Raw genomic sequence first — 19,938 nt, 5'->3', positions numbered from 1 at the left:
CAGGCTCCGTTCCTGCCCTGTCCCTGCAGTTTCTCTCTCCATCTTTGCCTTGTCCCTGCCCCTGCAGACTGTCTTCATTTGCACAAGCCTCAAACACTTGATTTTCTATTTAAATATTTTTATTAAAGTATAAAAAGAGACAACATTCTGTACAACTGTTTATAAATCACAAATAGAGTCTTCCATTTCAATCTGGTTTTGGTACAACCTTCCCAAAGATTCAGTTGCCTATGTTTTTACATCATTTGGGAAGTAATCGGATTGTCTTTCAGACATTGATGTAGAAGAGAGCCTAAACTGTGTTTCATATGAACAGGAAAATAAGTGTCTTTTAAATATTGGGAATGTTCTTTGATGCCAGCAATGCTAGATGAATTTGTTACAGTAACAGCAAGATGCATGAACAACTGGGCACATGATGGAAGGACTTTGCAGATGGTAGGAGTCTGATCAGCAGACAAGACTCTTGTTGCCACAGCAAAGTTAATTTAAATCCAAAAGCAGCTTATGCAGTTTTTTAAATAACTGAATTCAGTTGCCAATTGTCTAAAATGTGTTTAGTTTTTACACATTGATACTAGTCTCAAGTTTAGAGAATGACACAGGGACAAAGTTAGTCCCTGTCCCCATCCCTATCCGTATCTTGTTGCTATGGATTCTGTCCCTGTCCTGTCACTGCAGGTTCTGTCCCGGTGGGCTCTGTCCCTGCCCCGTGGTTATCCGCAGTTACCCATCCCTGTGTGATTGTCTGTCCTATTAAGTAGTGCTGCTGTACTTATATTAGTGTAAATAGTAATGGACTGGCACTATTCATTTAATTTAGGTCTGCCATTCATTTAACAGCTGAATATCATTGTTAAATGGATAGTTTCTAGCACTTCCTATGCCTATCCTTGTCCCCCCCCCCACACACACACCACCAACCCAGCCTAATGATATCCAGATACTTAAAAAAAAATACACAGATGAGTTATATGCTCACCACTTGCTGATGAATACATATTCTTGTTTTTGTAATTAATTTAAGATTTATTTGTTTTTTAAAAAATTTGGTGTTGATATTTTCAGGTTATATGTACTATATTTTATTGTGTATCCTAGAAATGGCTAACTTGTTTGTTTGATCCGCATAGAACCACTTGTAGTATCCAGCGGAATGTAAGAATAAATATTATATTGTATTGCTTTTACTATCAGGCCTGTTGTGTTTTACTTTGTACCACAAAGAAGTTGTCAGATTGTTTGCTTACAGATTCATTGAAATGTGTTCTGTGATCAGGGATGCCTCAGCTTTTGCAACAATACATGCACTCTAGATCAGTGGTTCTTATCCAGTCAGGTTTCCAGGATATCCACAATGAACATGAATGAGATAAATTTGCATGCACTGCCTCCATTATGTGCAAATCTATCTCATGCATATCCCTTGTTAATATCCTGAGAAACTTCTTTGGCTGGGTGTGCCCAGGTTGAAAACGCCTGCTATACATAGACTGACTTGGGGTCCAAGATATTTGACTTTGTTATAAGTGAACAGCAAAAAAGGGTAATCTACAGCCCAAAGTAGTGAACCAACTGAATAAAATGCCAAGGATCACCAAGAACAAGTAACAACAAACGTTAAGAAACCTGAAATGGCCAGGAAGTTGCCGATAGGTTAAATTCATTCTTCGCCTCTGTCTTCACAAATGAGGACATTTCAACAGTGCCAGACACAGGGAAGATATTAACCAGGGGCAAAGAGGAATGCCTCGCAACAGTAAATGTGACGTTGGACATGATATACTTTCAGATTGACAAACTAAAAAGTGACAAATCCCCTGGACCGGACGGAATTCACCCGAGAGTATTAAAGGAACTTAAGGTGGAAATTGGCGAACTATTACAATCCGTAGCTAACATGTCAATTCAAACAGGGCAAATACCAGAAGACTGGAGGACAGCAAATGTCATCCCAATTTTCAAAAAAGGTTCAAGAGGTGATCCAGGAAACTACCGACCTGTGAGCCTCACATCGGTTCCTGGGAAGATAATTGAAACACTAATTAAAGACAGCATTGTACAACACTTGGAGGACCACAACCTAATAAGGGATAGTCAACACGGATTCAGGAAAGGGAAGTCTTGTTTGACAAATTTACTACAATTCTTTGAGAAAGTGAACAAACATATGGATAGTGGAGATCCAGTGGACATAGTTTACTTGGACTTCCAGAAAGCGTTTGACAAGGTCCCACATGCAAGGCTTATGAAGAAACTACTAATACATGGTATAGGAGAAGAAGTGCACAGATGGATTGGTAAATGGCTGGAGAACAGAATGCAGAGGGTTAGCATAAAAGGGAAATTCTCGGACTGGGTGAAAGTGACTAGCGGCGTGCCCCAGGGCTCGGTTCTTGGGCCTATCTTGTTCAATATTTTTATAAACGACCTGGAGGAGGAAATAACATGCAATATAATAAAGTTCGCCGATGATACAAAACTATGTCAGGCGGTTGGCTCTCTAAGGGACTGCGAGGATCTCCAGAAGGATCTGAGACAGCTGGAAGCGTGGGCGACTAAGTGGCAAATGAATTTTAATATAAACAAATGCAAAGTGATGCATCTAGGAAAGAAGAATAAAGAACACGAGTATAGATTGTTGAGGGTGACATTAGCAAAATGCGATCAGGAAAGGGATTTGGGAGTACTGATTGACAGAACCCTAAAGCCATCGGCACAATGTGCGGCGGCGGCGAAGAAAGCAAACAGGATGCTGGGCATGATTAAGAAGGGGATCACGAGTAGAGCTGAAGATGTCATAATGCCACTTTATAGAGCAATGGTTAGACCACATTTGGAGTACTGTGTCCAGCACTGGTCTCCTTACCTCAAGAAGGACATAACTCTGATGGAGAGGGTGCAGAGGCGAGCCACGAAACTTGTCAAAGGAATGGAAACTTTGAGCTGGGACTATTTACACTTGAGAAGAGAAGACTGAGAGGGGATTTGATAGAGACTTTTAAAATATTAAAAGGATTTGAGAAAATAGACCAGGAAGCAGCATTACTAACTTTGTCTGATGTGACACGGACAAGAGGACACAGCCTGAAACTGAGTGGCAGCAGGTTCAAGATAAATGTCAGAAAGTTTTATTTCACACAGCGAGTTGTGGGCGCTTGGAGTTCTCTGCCGGTGGATGTTGTGGCGGAGACTACGGTTCTGGGTTTCAAGCGCAAGTTGGATGCACACCTTCTTGCAAATCATATTGAGGGATATGGTAATTTCAGGTCTCCATAAAGGAGTACCAAAATGGGCCGCCGCGTGTGCGGATCACTGGACTAGATGGACCTCGGTCTGATCCGGTGAAGGCATTTCTTGTGTTATGTTCTTAAGTTATTCGACACTACATGCTACACTCAATCCATGCATAACAGTAAGCTACCTTCAGCAAACGATCTAGCACAGCATTTTGATTCAAAAATTAAAAACTTAAGAAATAACTGTGCGGCAAATGATATACATGAACATCAAATAGTTAACATACAAAGAATGAAATACCAGTGGATATGATTTGGAACTCCTTTCAAAATTTAGAATGGAATAATTATATCAAATTATATAACAAGTACACTAAATCATACTGCGTCTTGGACTCCTGTTCCCCAGAAACTATGAAAGCAGCCCCATCAAGCTTTAAACTAGCTTTGTTGAATTATTTGATCGATAATTTAAAAAATGCAAATTTCCTTACTAATAATGGTCACATCATAACCTCAATTCCAAAAAATCATAAAGAATCACTAGCAGTGGCAACCAACTATAGACCAGTAGCATCCATTCCACTTTTTGTAAAAATCATGGAAGGATTGGTACACACCCAATTGATGGAATATCTTGATCAATTCTCTCTTTTACATGAAACTCAATCTGGTTTCAGACCTCTATTTAGCACTGAGCAGTAATCGCGGCCATCTTGGATAATTTATGCTCCTTGTTCAGTAGGGGCCTTAACGCACTGATTATGCAATTTGATATGAGCTCTGCCTTTGGCCTAGTAGACCATGGGAAACTGTTACAATGGTATCAGAGGCAAGGTGCTAGACTGGTTCCGAGGTTTCGTTACATCCCGCACTTATCAAGTACGCTTTAACTACAGTCTATCTGAAACCTGGAGTAAACCATCCGGCGTTCTGCTGGGGTCTTCACTGTCTCCACTGTTTTTCAATGTTTACATGTCATCACTAGGTGCACAATTATCCCAACTGGGGATAAAATTATTCAGTTACTCAGATGACTTCACAATTATTATCGCATTCACGACCTCTCTCTCCGAAGTCACTCCTATGGCAACAGAAGTACTAAATGTGATGGAACAATGGATGACTGAATTTAGATTGAAACTAAACTCAGAAAAAACAAAATTCTTTGTAGCCTCGCCACACTCACTTGACACCAAAACAAACTCAGTTATCCTATCCAATCTACTATGAAGGTACTGGGTGTAATACTAGACCAGGGCCTAACCATGAAAGACCAGGTGGACTCTTTGGTCAGAAAGGGTTTTTTTACTCCCTGGAAGCTTCGGTCCATTAGAGCATATTTTGATGCTTCATCATTCAGAATTCTGGTACAGTCCCTTATACTGAGCCAACTTGACTACTGTAATATAGCCTATCTAGCAATTTCACAGAAGAACTTCCAATGATTACAGCTGGTGCAAAATGCGGTGATCAAGCTGATTTGGGGTCTGAAGAAGTTTGACCATATAACCCCTTCCTACCGACTCCTGCATTGGCTGCCGATGGAGGCACATGTGAAGTTTAAATTCGGATGTTTCTGCTTCAAGGTACTTTTCGGCCTAGCCCCCAGATATATAACTGACCTTTTCTCTTTCTCAACCATTCAACTTAAGAGAAGCTCAAACTTGAATTTTTTTTCTCTACTGGTTAAAGGATGTAAATTTAAAAGACACCATCAACATCTCTTTTCTTATCAGGCAGCATTATGGGGTAAAGACCTGAAACAATTACTCATGCTTGTGAATATTTATGGGGAATTTAGGAAACACCTAAAAACATATTTGTTCCTAAAGTATTTAGGCAGCTACACTGAACAATCTTTCCCCACAATAACTGTCCGCTAAATCTTAACTCTGTTAGTATTACTCAATCTGTAACTTTTAATCATTGTAAACTGCATAGAACTTCACGGTCCTGCGGTATATAAACTGTTATTATTACCAGCAGATAGAGATAGAGAACTGACTCGCAGGTGTATATCTTGGATGGAATCTCTCCTGGCCAACCAGTATGCTCTACCTCCAGCAGGTTGGATGACTGCTATTCTTCTAGGCTCCTGGCTTCAGCTACTGGATTCAGTTTCCTGGATCAGAAGGGCAAAATCCTCCTGTGGTTTAGGCCTCAGTTGAGAAATCTTCCTGTGGTTTAGGCCTCAGTTGAGAAATCTTCCTGTGGCTTAGGCCTCAGTTGAGCTGCAGGGTGTTGGCTGAATGGTGCCAACTTTGGGGGCAACACCTTGGCCCACCTAGGTCCCTTCCCCACCCTCCATACCTGAATACCTGAGGAGCTTCATTGGTTTGAGGGTTTCTTTCCCATAAGTTAAAAAAAATAAAATCCGAGTCTGATTTTTCTGGTGGTGTTTGCCTTTCGAATTCAGGAGGAGTCTGAACAACAGTTGTTCTGGGAATGGCGTCAGAAGCAGTTAAGCGAGGTAAGTGCCGCACGCTTTCAGGTGTGGCTTCCACCATGAGCTCAGGAGATGCGGCGGTTAGTTTGACCCAGGAGTGCAAGCTGGCGCCACGGGTAAAAGAAGCGCTGGATGAAGTGAAGATAGCGCCCTCGCGAGAGTGGGCTGCGGCAGTAGGGGCGGATGTAGGGGTGGATGTCACAGGGAGAAGTGAACGGGGAGGATTCGCAGGCAGGCACGCAGCTCTTCTCGCCAGAATTTGTCCAGTTGCTACACAATGCTTTTTTTGCGGCAACGGACAAACCCGGAGGGGGGGAGGGGAGGACTCAGGTGGTGGAATGGCCCAGGTATCTTTGTTCCAACCTCAGTTAGGGGTGGAGGAGGGCCACCAAAGTGTATAGGAACCGCTGCCCGCAACTTTGTGATGAAACAAGTACAACTGGAAGGAAGAGGGGGCCTACTTAAACATGTGACAGGTACACAGTGGGAGCCCTGCAAGAGGTACTTCCATTCCTGCAGGAGTCCCATCAGCCCCATTCCCGTGCAGCTCTCTGATGTACATTCATTGTGAGTTCATTTCTTTAGGTAAGTTAAATGCTTTCAAAATTAATTGTATACCTATAAACCATAAGTTAACGTGTACAATTGAATTGAGTATGTTACACGTTCTAATCTAATGCTTACACAAAAAAGTTGTTAAAATGAATGATTAAAAAAACAAACTTAAAATTGGGAACAATTCAAAAAAATTGAAAGCAGAAAAAACTTGGTTTTGGGGTGTTGGTTTTTTGGGCTATCCATACCTTTAACCAGGTACTCTGCTATTGTTTGTGATGTTAGGTGTTGGCCGGCATGAGCCTTATGATTGAGTTTCTGTATATGTGCTGAAATTTCAAAGCTGAAAAAAAGGAGATGAAGCCTTGTGAAGAGTGAATCAAGAAAACAACTTCAGAAGAAATGATAAGGAAGAAGAGGGGAGAAGTAGACTGCTTTGAGAGAAAACTGTGTGACCTGATACTCCATTAATGTTTTGTTGCCCTTCTGCCCTCTGTTTAGTCTGGTTAGGTTCCTCCCACCATATCATCCTCACAGCAGGCAGCACAGATGAGAATCCACCCTTTTACAAACTACACTTTTCATCGTACCAAATTGAGAGCTGGATATTGATTGGGGAGTGGTGAGGGATGTTCCAGCTTTAATTTGGTCTATGGAATAGTGAAATTTTGACAGGAATAGGAGGACTATAAAGTGTTTTGTTTTTTTTTATAATTAAAAATGCAATTACTGCTGGCCCACTGGCTCAGATGGTCAGTACTGTGCCCTGCCATGCAGAAGTCCCCAGATAAATCCTCAAAGGGGGTCTACTATTCCCCAGGTCAGTTAGAGCTAGGGATGCTGCAGTATTGACAGCCCCCAGGGTCGGAAGGAAGGGAGCTGTGGTCATATTTAAGGGTGACACCTAGTGGTAGGATTCAGGGTAGATGATTACAGGGTTTTGAGAGGAGCCCTGCTGCACTTTTCCTACCTGGGTCCTTTCAGTGCATTTACCTGACTAAGTGGAAGGTGGGGAAAGTCTGTGTGTATGTGCATATCCAAGCAGTCTTTATGACTGAGCTAGCTGTTCAAAGGAGAAAGAGCAAACAGTGAGTCAAACCATTGGGTTTGAATTAGGGGAGAGTTGAAAATTAATGGCAGACACTCAGTCTCATAGCTCATGTCCTCTTGTTTATCAGCTGTATTGCTGGTAAGAACTGTTGCCTTTCTAGTGGTAAAATGTGAGTTTACTGGAAGTAGGGGGCTGAGTTGCATATAAAAAAAAAATCACAGGACCCTGTCAGTTGTGTGCAAGGGGGTGCTGAAAAGTTTTCAGCCCAACCAACTTCCGAAATTCTGAGCATTATTTTGCCACTGTAGCTGAAAAGTTTTATTTTATTTTGCAAAGCGACAATTGCTGAATCAGGATGCTATGTTTTCACATTGTTTCAGATCATTGATTGAACCGTGTCAATGAAAAGTGTGGAATTTTCAAGTGTGGAACTCCGAGCCGTCATGAAGTTCCTATTCCTGCCGAAGAAAACGCCAAAGAAAATCCATGAATGTAATGATGCAAACATTGAGTAACACATGCCCATCATTCTCCACAGTGAAGAAGTGGAGTGCAAATTTTCAGTGTGGAGATTTTGAGACCGAAGATGCAGCAGGGTCTGGGAGGCCTCAAACGGTGTCGACTCCTGAAATTGTTGACCATATCCATGACCTGGTTTTGGCAGCTCGGCAAATATCAGCTAAAACAATTGCTGAGACACTACAGATATCCATGGATCGAGCAGCTGGTTTGCTAAAGCTGTCAAGCAAGTGGGTGCCCAAATGTTTGAATGCCGATGAGAAACAACATTGAGTGAACAGTGTTTTCAGCAAACTGGTGCCAACTTTTTGGAATGACTAGTTATTGTTGATGAAACGTGGTTATACCACTATGATCCTGAGACAGAATAACAGTCCATGCAATGGCGGTTTTCCAAGACCAAGGAAATTCAAGACCCAAAAGTCAATAGGAAAGATCATGGCAAAAGTATTTGGGGATCAGGAAGGAGTTGTACTAGCTATCTTCCAAAGGGCCAAGCAATTAATGCAGAATACTTCTGTAACTTGTGATGATTAAAGGAGGCATTGAAAGAAGAAAAGAGAGGGAAGCTTTAGAAAGGAGTTCTCTTTTTGCAAGATAATGCACCCGCTCACGAGACTGGAAAACAATGGATGTTTTGCCACAATTCATAGACCATCCACCCTACTCACCAGATCTTACGGAAATTTCAGGCACGATGTGCCAAGTGTGTTGAACTTAGCGGAGAATATGTGGAATCACGTCACTCCTCTTCTTAAGAAAGCACACTGGCTTCCAGTAGCGCATCGAATTCAATATAAACTAAATCTACTTACTTTCAAATCCCTGTTATATAAAACCCCAGCTTTCATCTACAAGTTATTGATCCCTTATACCCCAATCAGATCACTGAGATCTATTGACCAACATCTATTAGTTACGCCCTCACTTAAAGTTATTAATACACGGCGGCACTTTATCTTCTCTGTTACAGCTCCTCAAACTTGGAACTCCCTCCCTATTTATCTCAGAGAAGAAAAGAACTTAGATAAATTTAAAAGTCAACTTAAGAGCTTTCTTTTCAAAGACGCTTATGATATTTAGGAATCCCAGCCTATTTTTGCTTATTTTCATAAGACTACTTCTTTTATTTCCCTCCTATTGTTTTTTACCACAATCGTCCTTCTTTCTATCATTATTATTGTATTTCATTACCCTGCCTTTCCCTTTGTTTTCCTTTTCTGTTTATTCTGTTAGTCGTTAATTTAATATGTTTTGTTCAGTGTCCATCTGTCTTTTATAACCCCTGTATTATCTGTAAATTGAATGATTTGTTCATCGCTTAGATATTTGAGTAAGCGATTAATCAAATACTTAATAAACTTGAAACTTTCATGGCTCCACGTCATTCCCTTCTTGGTTGGGCTGAGAACTTTTCAGCACCCCTCTCCTCTATGAATTTAGCTCTGCACGTGTACATTTTATATATCAGTAGTCTGAGCTTTGTTTAACATTAAATCAATGTTGTTTTGCCTGTTTATTAAACTCCTGCCTTGTATTAGAGACATGATCTGACTTTTGGTTAAGGAAGTGATTATGTCATGAAGGCTTAAAGTGTCTGGAATTTTGTTAGAGAGGATTCAGGGTCCCTGTCCCCGACTGCTCTGTGCTGCGCTGGTCAAAGCTTAGGCAGCACCAGATGGTAATGTCGCTGGAGAAGTATCAAATACTGCCTCCGCTGCCACAAATATACTAATTTAATTAGAACCCAAAAAAAAAAGAAGATTAAATAGCTCAGGATTTGCCGCCTTCGCAGTTTCCCCATTTAAGATGGACAAAGCTGATGATTACTTTGTGAGGTGGCTGTGCAGACGAACACACTTTTTAATATATATTTTTGGAATATGTTTTGTTGATATGCTTCAGGGAGGCTTAACTTGTTGGCATTCCCACTACAAAAGCAGGGTGTGGAGTACAGAATCTCCCCCCAGCCCCTTGTGCAAAATGGTTCAGCCCTATTTTGCATAAGGTTCTGTCGAGTCGCTCGCTGCATGTGTGCGTACACAGTACTGGAGGAATTAGTCTCTCATCGACTGGATGTATGTCTTAGAGGGAAGCGGCGTACTTTAACTGGGCACAGCCACGTTACCGAGAAATCAACATGTATTGTGCATACCCTGTGCCTGGGATGGGCAGCAATTCCTTGATGTACTACTACAACGGGAAAACGGTAAGAAAGCATTTCTTTGTTCCGGTAGTTTTTGCTGGCTGAAAAACCGAAGGAAGGGTAAAAAAAAAAAAGAGAGAAATCACTGTGCTAACTTTGGTTTTGAATGTGCTGCTTTCAGCTGAACTTTCGGGACTCCGTGTGAACTATGTAGGAAATGTGTGCATATTTTTGACAGCTTTGTATATGACAAAATAGAGATGTTTATGTATTTGAACGACTATTTTGGCTTTCGATTATTCAGAAGCTGGAGCTTATTCTGTGAATAGCGTAGCAGTTGCTCTTTCTTTAACAAATCAAAACAAAAGTCTGCATATTTGTGTAATACATTGAAATTAGTTTTGTGTAAAATCTGAAAATAGCCTTTATATATACAGTAGTTGATTTTTTTTTTTTTTTTCCTTTCAAAGAGTTCTCTGTACTGCCAGGGGAAAATAGGATGAAAGTCGTCTCCTGGTTCCTTATAAAAATAACAAGTATGAATTTCTGGGAATGATTAGGGAAGCAGTCAACCAGTAAGGTTCGTGTTTCCTGTTTGGAGTTTGAGGTTCAAAGCCCCACTCCTCTTATTATTGCATCTGCTTTCAATCAAAGCCATTTTTTGACCCTATAGGAAAGTTAGTCTCATTTTCACTGCAGCTTTCAGCATTTTAAAGCATTAATTTTCAAGTTAGCTTTGTGCTGTATATCTTATTGATAAATGCTGTGTGATGGTTTTAAAAACAATCTAGGATCTGGCCAAAGGTTTAAATAATTTTCTGTATTTTAATTATCTTTATAAACTTCTTTCCAATTTGAACTTGACAGTTCAGGAGTTACCATGTACAGAACTGCATAAAAACACCAAACGTCTGAATAATTTGTCACTGTGCAAATAAATTGTTTTCAGGAACTTGACTACTTTCCAAATAAGTGTATTTAAGGCAGCACATACAATTGGTGCAGCTACCAAAGTGCTTATTACACCATGGAGAATCAAAAATACCCTTCAGTTATCTTTTTATTATTATTATTTTTTTTTTTTTTTTGTAATTGCTTTTGCAGCCTTGTAATATGACTGTGCAGCAGACGTTACCTCAAAAGCTCTTCCTAATTATTTTTAGTTTATTCTGTGTAGGAGTTTGCAAAAACCCAAACAGCAAAAGACTGTTTATAATGTACATTCACATCACATTTCTAAAGATTTTTAAAAAATCTTTCTACTCGAGGTAGGAAAGCTGCTTAACCACTGGGTTAAGATTTGTTTTATTCGCTTGTCTTCCACAAGGATTTCTAAATTGACTGCTGAATGCTAGGGTGGAGGGAACTGAAACTTTCAAGGCTGGGTTCTGTTCCCCAAGAGCTCTCTTCTGGGCCTACAATCTTTGTGTGTTACATGTTTTATGAACTTGTTTTTAACTAATGTGTAAGTAATCTGACTTTAAACCTTGGCCAAAACAAAGGAGTATGAAGTCTGAGAGGATGCAGGGGAAGTGAGGCAATTAGTTGCTTTCTGTTTCATCTCCATTGACAAAAATACCAGCCCCTTCAGATGTGAAATGGCTTTTTCCCCCCCCTACTACTTTCATGTCTGCTTGCACGGTTTGTTTGAAGTTTTACTCAATGCTATATATTACACATAAGTAAAATTAACAGTACAATACCCCCTCAAAGCAGACAGAATCTAACTTGCATGGAGATTTTTTTTTTATTTTTTCTTATACACGAATCGCCCATTACAACATTTCTCTTTGTTCTGCTGCAGGGAAAAGCTTTGATCTCATTAAGTGTTTCCAGGCTTAGGGTGAAGTTGGTACTGTAGAGAGAGAGGGATGGTCTGAAAATTGATAGCATGTGCCTGCTAGCGGTCAGAGGTGACCTTTATCAGCCTGTAGAGTTAGTAAACCATGATATGCAACAGTTAAGATTAGTCTGTGTTGCTCTGTCTATGCTGGAAGGTTTACCTGTGTTCACGATTTCTGCTTCTTTTCAAAAACCATATTTATTGGCAATTCTGTAAAAGAAAATAGAAACATGTCTGAATGTATACATTCAAGTTTATTATTTTCAGCTGAGAAGTCTTTCTTGGTAATCTTTTTTGGTTTGTTTTTCCAGTAAGTCGGAACATCCCAAATTTGATCCAGAAAGTGACATCTTAAGGATTATAAAAATACAAAAGAGAATTTAAATCATTTTTTCACATTTTTATTTCAAGGCTTTTAAATCTCGTTTTGACGCTAGAGATTTTGGTTTTCTAGTAGTGGGGAAAAATAACTTTTCCAAAATAAGTGTGTCTGAGGGAGAGGAAAGGTTTACAGAGGGCAGACTAGATAGGCTGTGTGGCCTTTATCTGCTGCCATTTTTGTGGTTCTGTGTTCTATCTTACAGCCACATTGTTGTGGGGACAAAGCTTCACAGCACTATATTGGATACAGTAAGAAATCCTGGCCTTGGCTACATAAGCCTAAATCTTCAATTAAGGTGCTAATCCATTTACATTTGAAGCAGAGAATAAGAAATTCCATGTTCCTTAAACAATACAACTGCAGATAAGCTTGTTTATGGCACTTATCAGCAGAGAGAGTGAACATGAAATGATGGAATACTTCCTTCTCCTACAGCTGTAAGTGATTCCCCTCTTCACCTGTTGATACAAAAAGCCTTGTCATAGTTTCCATGACCCAAAACCTAGATAGCTTTTACAGGAGGAAGATTCGATTAATCAAAACAAACCAGCTCCTCAAAGTATTGAAAATTGAGATGCAAAGCAGTTACCTGTTGTTACTGCTGAAAGTACATTTGCTGTACAGGTCTCTAGATGGGGACAAATTTTCCCCCCATCCCCACAGGAACTCTTTTTCCTGTCCCTGCCCCATTCCTGCAATCTCCATCCTCATCTGCACAAGGCTCAAACACTTTAAAATCATAAGCCTTCAAGGTTTGAGCGGCTAAGGCAGAGCTTACAGGAATGGGGCAGGGACAGTGAGAAAACTCGTGGGGACGGGACAGGGAGATTGAGTTCCCTTGGGGATGGGGCAACATGTGTCCCCCCCAATGTCATCTAGATTTCCACCCCTTGGGCATAAAGATTGATGTTTTGAGGTGAAAGGGGTTGTTCAAAGTAAAACATGCTTGTACAAGTCAGTTTGTAGTAGCTCCTTTGAATTATTAGACAATTCAGATGAAAGTACTTTGATGTAGCCAGTTGCAATCAAAACTGCATGTTCCTGGCTAAAAGTTTAAGGGCTCCTTTTATGAAGGTGCGCTAGCATTTTTAGCGCACGCTAGCTGAAAAACTACCGCCTGCTCAAGAGGCGGCGGTAGCGGCTAGCGTGCACTATTCCGCGCTTTAAGGCCCTAAATGTGGAGTGTTTTGGTTTGCCTTAAATGTTCAATTAGTTCAGCGGGTGCAGAAATTTTATGTAAAACTGGTTCTGAAAAGGGGATTTTCCAGTATGTTGTATAAGTGAAATAACGAATGAGCAGGATATAGCTGACTTGCTAAAGTCAGTGTTGTTCCATCTGCTTTTCATCTTTTCAAGTATGAGATTACTAGAATTCCGTAAAGGGATAAGAACATAAGAATTGCCATCTCTGGATCAGACCCTAGGTCCATCAAGTCCGGCGATCCACACACGCGGAGGCCCCGCCAGGTGTACCCTGGCATAGTTTTTGTCTCCATATCACTCTATGCCACTCATAAGGAGATGTACATCTAGCTTACCCTTAAATCCTAGAACGGTGGATTCCGCAATTACCTCGTCTGGGAGAGCATTCCAGGAGTCCACCACTCGCTGCGTATTTGTCCTGGACCTGTCCCCCCTCAGCTGCAGTCCATGCCCTCTTGTCCGTGTCACATTGGACATTGTAAATAACTGTTTTTCCTGCTCTATTTTGTCGATTCCTTTCAGTTTAGAGAGTTTGCAGAGTGCCGGTCTACACTTTGTGCTAAAGTTTGGTCAGTGTATTTTCTTGCTTTAGACGGCGGTCTGTGTGCATGAATGAATTGCTCCCCCTGTCCTTGGGCCAAAAAATTCCAGTTGTTTTGCAGAGGGAGTGCTTTAGGTCTCTGCAGGCAGAGTTGAAATTTCATTGAGTGCAACTCACATTGTCCAGAGATTAAGTTCCATTTTGAGTTTGTTGAAGGTCAAGATGATAATTCTTCACATCTAAAATAATAGAATTTGGCACCCTGTGGGGCCTGAGGGTTATGTGTAATGCTTCAAAATAAAAGCCCTCCATAATAGTTTACAGAAATCTTTCTACATACGGGATCCTGCTCCATTGCCATGATTGCTGTACATAAAGCTGTGCTACCGGTTTTAGCGCACGCTAGACGCTAACGCCTCCATTGAGCTGGCGTTAGTTTTTCCATGTAACGCGGAGGTTAGTGCGCGCTAATCTGCAGCACAAGCTAAAAACACTACCGCGGCTTAGTAAAAGGAGCCCAAAGAGCATCCATGACCACCACAAAAGTATCAAGGTGCCTGTTTTTTTTTCAGGCCTTCCAGTTTCCTGCTATTGCTTGGCCAAGAATAAATTGCCTCTGATCCTTTTTCTTACTCATGCGTGGCTCCTGGGTGTAACTGAGGAGAAGCTTGTCAGCAAATGGATAAAAGGAAATTTCTGTAAGAATACAAAATACATTTCCCAGCCACGCAAAATGCATTTCTTTTTTTATGATTATGATTATGATTATTTGGGGTAGTTCTTTTTGTAACATAGCTGCTATCTGATATTGGGCTGATAGTCAAAACAAGTTTTACTGCCCTCTCTATCATTTATAAAAGCTATTTAGACAGTATTGGACTATTTCAATTGCTAAGTGGCTTAAAGCAGGGGTAGGCAATTCCGGTCCTCAAGAGCCGGAGCCAGGTCAAGTTTTCAGGATAGCCACAATGATTATGTATGAGATGGATTTGCATGCACTGCCTGCAAATCTATCTCATGCATATTTATTGTGGATATCCTGAAAACATGACCTGACTCCGGCTCTCGAGGACCGGAATTGCCTACCCCTGGCCTAAAGTAAACAATTTATCTGAATAGTGGATGATTTTTTGCCTACCCTCACTCCACCATTTTCTTATACGGATAAAGTGCAAATATGGTAAATGCGCTATATGTAAATTTACCACTGCTGCCTATATGGCTAATGGTGCCAAATGTATGGATTAAGTTAAACATCTGTGTGGATGCTGAACAATGCGGTCATTGTACTTGCTGAAAAATGACCCTTGTGTTTTTAGTGTGACTTCTACAAAGGGCAGTGAAAAAAAAAATTGTAAGTGTTCGGTAACTTAAAAAAAAAAAAAATAATTGAGGAACTGGGTTCTACCCAATAGTGTTGGAGCAATAAGGTATTAATAACGGTTCTAAGAAAGCTGGTACATGGCAGTTTTAATGGCTCGGCCTGATAGGACAGTGGCAGAGGGAAAAAGAGATGGGGGGAGGGGTGACGAGGAGGAGGCAGGAAACTAGGCCACTGGTGCTCTGATTGACAGGTGCCTAAGCTCTGTGGGACTGCTGAGCTGCTGCGCGCCACCCTTTGCAATACAGCAGTTCACGGTGTCTTTTATTAATGTTATTGGGCAGTGCACAGCTGCGCAATAATAACTCCAAACAAAAGCCTCCCGACTGCTAATATTTTTGAAAATGAGGCAGCACAAATGGAAACTTATTACAGAAACCACATGGAGTCTCACTGACATGATATTAACACTGGTCTCTGTGTTTCTTTTACTACTGCCACCGGGGTGTTTACGCTCAAATATTTTATTACGGCTTTGGATCTTATGAAGGGGCATTAAATACAAAGCAAGAGTTGATTGATGTTTTCACATGGAGGTTTTACAAACTTATGTCTATGGTCTCTGGAATTTAAGTTTTATTGCATGGGCAAGACGCTTTATTTTATTTATTTTTTTCTCAACCCGGTTGTGGCATTCAACCAGTGAGCAAAAAGATGCAAGAGCAGTCTGTTTATATGCAGTATTTATATTCCGCTTTTCACAAGGCAGAGCACAGAAAAGAGCGACACGGTTGATAAAAGGTACGGAAAGCCTTTCATACACTGAAAGACTGGAGAAACTGGGGCTCTTTTCCCTGGAGAAGCGGAGACTCAGAGACTTACAAGATCATGAAGGGCATAGAGAAAGTGGAGAGGGACAGATTCTTCAAACTTTCGAAAACTATAAGAACGAGAGGGCATTCGGAAAAATTAAAAGGGGACAGATTCAGAACCAATGCTAGGAAGTTCTTCTTTACCCAGAGGGTGGTGGACACCTGGAATGCACTTCCAGAGGGTGTGATAGGACAGAGTACGGTATTGGGGTTCAAGACAGGATTAAATAATTTCCTGAAGGAAAAGGGGATAGAGGGTTACATTCAGGTTATGGACCTGATGGGCCGCCGCGTGAGCGGACTGCTGGGCATGATGGACCTCTGGTCTGACCCAGCAGAGGCACTGCTTATATTCTTATGTTCTTAAAAACATTCGCAATAAAACTTATCAACATATCCAAAAAACACACAAATAATGATCAATAAAAATGCACAGTCTAAAAAAAAAAACCTCCAAAACTGCACTATCTAGTTTAGACTGGGTTTCTGCCAATCTCATCTGCTGTATTATAAGAACATAAGAATAGCCTTACTGGATCAGACCAATACTCCATCAGGCCAATCCAGATCCCTAGTACTTGGCCAAAACCCAAGGTGTAGCAATATTCCATGCTACCGATCCAGGGCAAACAGTGGCTTCCCCCATGTCTTTCTCAATAACAAACAATGTACTTTTCCTCCAGGAACTTGTCCAAACCTTTCTTAAAACCAGCTATGCTATCCGCTCTTACCACATCCTCTGGCAATGCGTTCCAGAGCTTAACTTTTTTTTTTCTAAACATAAATGCTTTCATTTGTTTCCTGAAAATACCATACCATATTGTTTCTTATATCCCGCAAATGTCAACTGGTTGTATGTATCGGTTAAATCTGTCCTCTGTGCTATGCTGTCCCCTCCTGCTTGGGCAAGATGAAAGGTATCGTTTGTGAATTAAGATCATCCAGAAAGTCTGAAGGGATGGTGAATAAAGAATCTATAACTTTGTTCCCCTTCTTCTCTCTTTTCCCAAATAACTGCTAACAGCAGTGGACTGACCTAGGAGAGCTGGCCCAGTTCAGCTCCAGTAAGTTGAGCTGCCAACCTATTGAACTGTGGTCCCCTGCTAGGAGAGTGTGTTGTTTACAGCATGTCTTATTGATGTTTGAAAGTAAAGGTTATGTCCATTTGTGTGGGCGCAAGCAATCAGGAGAAGGGATCAGGTGTTAACATTGGTTAGAACTTTATTTCCGAAAGATGCAAGCAGTCATTTGTTCAGGATATTTGATTTTATAAACATGAGTTGTGTTTGAAGATTATCTCTAGAAAGTATATTATTCTTTTGAGGTATATGATAGTAAGTAACATGAACAATATATTAAAGAAACATTTAAATGTACACTGTCAACAAAGATTTAAGATAAGACATTTGAAACAAATTGGTGCAAAAAAAAGAGAAAGGGTTGAAATATTTTCATTGTCTTGCTATAAGACATAAGAATTAAACATTATGTTTCCCTTAAACAATTCCATACATTTTTTTGTTTCTGAAGTATGTCTCTGCTCCGACAAAAGTTCTCCTCTCAGCAGAAGCCGCCTTTGCTATGAACGGGTAATAAATCATAAAATCCTATAACTTCCTCAAATCATTCATCAGCACATACTCATAGCATCCAGCTTGCGCTGATGGAAAAATACATTGGCAAGTTAATAGAATTACACAAAAAGAAATACTCCGACTGCCTACAGATGCATATTATCTGATGCCACGTTGTCAAAAGAAAAAAAAAAAAAAAAAAGAAAAATACTACAAAACCAAACAAGGAGATCTTTCTGCCTTGTACACAGACCCTTCTAGTGTATCAAAATATAAATTACAGATATGAGATAAACCTATAGATTTGCATCTTTGGGCTTTTTAGAATTCTATTTGAAAGTCCTGCAGCATTTTACTGACATTAGTCTTGGTCAGTTCATCATCCTGGAATGCTTTCTTATCTCTGCAGCAGGGTGTACATGTAGGGGACAATCCCCTGCTCTGAAGATTTGGTTCTTGCTTGCTGTCCGAATTGGTAAAAACAAGTTGTCAGCCTTGTTTCCAAATGTGTTAACAATGTGCCTTATATAATGCAAAAGCCATTATTTTCAGCGGGGTCTGTTACCTAACTATGGGGCCCTACTAGTAAAGCTTAGTGCATGGTAGTGATGTAGCGAGGGTGAGCGGCGACCTGCCACGTGCGTGTGCACGCGCGCTCCTTCCCCATACCTTTTTAAGTTTGACGCAAGCACCCAGCAACTTGCCGCCTGCGTTGGCATTGGTGCTCTCTCTGACATAACTTTCTAGGTGCAGGTCCTGGAAGTGACATCAGAGAGAGCGCCGAAGCCGACACGAGCAGCAAGTTGATGGCTGCTCACGCCGAAGTTAAAAAGGTATGGGGGAGGGGGAATACGCATGGCAGGGGGAGGAGTTAGAAGGGGGGGCGGAGAGGTTGAGGGGTGCCAGCGCCCTGAGGAAAATGGCACCGGGGGCAGACCGCCCCTTGTCCCCCCCTTACTGCGCCACTGGTGTACGCTAACAGAATTAGGTTGTGCAGCATTTAGCACATGCTATTATATACCTTAGCATATGATAATGTATGTTAGCATGCACTAAGCTTTAGTAAAAGGGACTTGCTGGGGGATATTCTATAAGAAAACTCTGAAATTTAGACGCTAGTAAGCGCCCTACCGGCGGAAACACCATTTCAAATGGCAAAAATTGGCTAAATTAAAGGCACCTACATAGTTGCTTATCGCCACTATGGGCGTGGCTAATGCTGGAAGCAGCATTAGGCGCCGCAAAGCACCTAAGTAGGCGCGATTCACGACAAAGATAGGCGCCAGAAAAGCCTGAAGGCACGATGCTCTCTAGGGTGCCGTTACGTGATTGATATGCAGTCGGTGGCCACTTTTTAGGCTGCCGCCGATATCGGGCCTATGTGTTTAACTCAGGTTAATGCATGTTCATTGATTAACACGTTAGTAAATGAAGCCCTTGTGATTCTCATTTAAAAGTGATATAGCCTTCAATCCATAACCCCATTCCCCACTGCCCACCAACCTAGCCAGCAGATTAACCATTCCCCTTAGCTGTATCCATGGCATCCTGTTTGTCTGTCTTTTCTGTTTAGATTCTAAGCTCCTTCAAGCAGGGACTGTTTTCTTCATGACTCTGTACAGCGCTGCATACACGTGGTAGCACTAGAGAAATAATTAGTAGTAGTAGTAGTTACAGATAATGAGTTTTAGAAGGCCTTTAAATTTTAGTTTTAAAATCTTTCCATGTATTTTTCAGAACATCAATAGCTTTGAAAAGTTATGTAAAGCTTAATGCTTATTATTGTGCAATAGGTGTGTCATTCTGGACGGACGGGTAATATCCCAGTGCTGGACGGACAGGTAATATCCCTCCTTCACTAGAGGGCTTAGCTGCACCCTTCAGTTTTTCCTTCTGTACATGAGCTGGAAGAAGTCATTCCTATCTGCTCCGTTTATTTCTATTTTTTTTTTTTTTCAGTCTTTTTCACATTATTTTGACTGGTTTTGATGCTGAGAGCTCTAGTCGAGGGTCCAGCTCTGCCTGTGTGGAGGAGAAGCAGACTGAGGTCTGCAGCTGACAGGCCAGTCCCTCTGGTACCTGTTGGTCAGTTTGCAGAAACCTTTTGGTACTCGGAGTCCATTCCCCTTATAGCATTTCTTGCATGCTGTGTCATAGGGGCTTGAGTGCAGGCTGTCAGGCAGTCAAAGGGGACTCAGTGGGGTCCTGTAGGCTGCTAGTTGCGTTTTACCTCCCCTTTTTCA

General features: G+C 41.1%; 1 protein-coding gene across 13 annotated transcripts in view; it reads left to right on the top strand.

Moving 5' to 3' along the window:
* Nucleotides 1-19,938, top strand: part of TCF12 (transcription factor 12) — an 807,409-nt gene that overhangs the window by 620,605 nt on the left and 166,866 nt on the right. Inside the window, exon 1 of one of the 13 annotated variants that reach the window (XM_033920047.1) lies at nucleotides 9,858-10,022. The exons of 11 other annotated variants lie outside the window; for them this stretch is intronic. In XM_033920047.1, the coding sequence (XP_033775938.1) occupies nucleotides 9,954-10,022 (69 nt within the window). In that variant the 5' untranslated portion in view covers nucleotides 9,858-9,953. Of the gene's footprint in view, nucleotides 1-9,857; nucleotides 10,023-19,938 lie in introns of those variants that run through there. One more of the 13 variants, XM_033920048.1, reaches the window with a different exon arrangement.

This window comes from Geotrypetes seraphini, chromosome 14, assembly GCF_902459505.1.
Source record: "Geotrypetes seraphini chromosome 14, aGeoSer1.1, whole genome shotgun sequence".
Classification (NCBI taxonomy): domain Eukaryota; kingdom Metazoa; phylum Chordata; class Amphibia; order Gymnophiona; family Dermophiidae; genus Geotrypetes; species Geotrypetes seraphini.
Note: the sequence above shows the minus strand (reverse complement) of the source record. Positions and strands in the feature narration are given on the sequence as shown.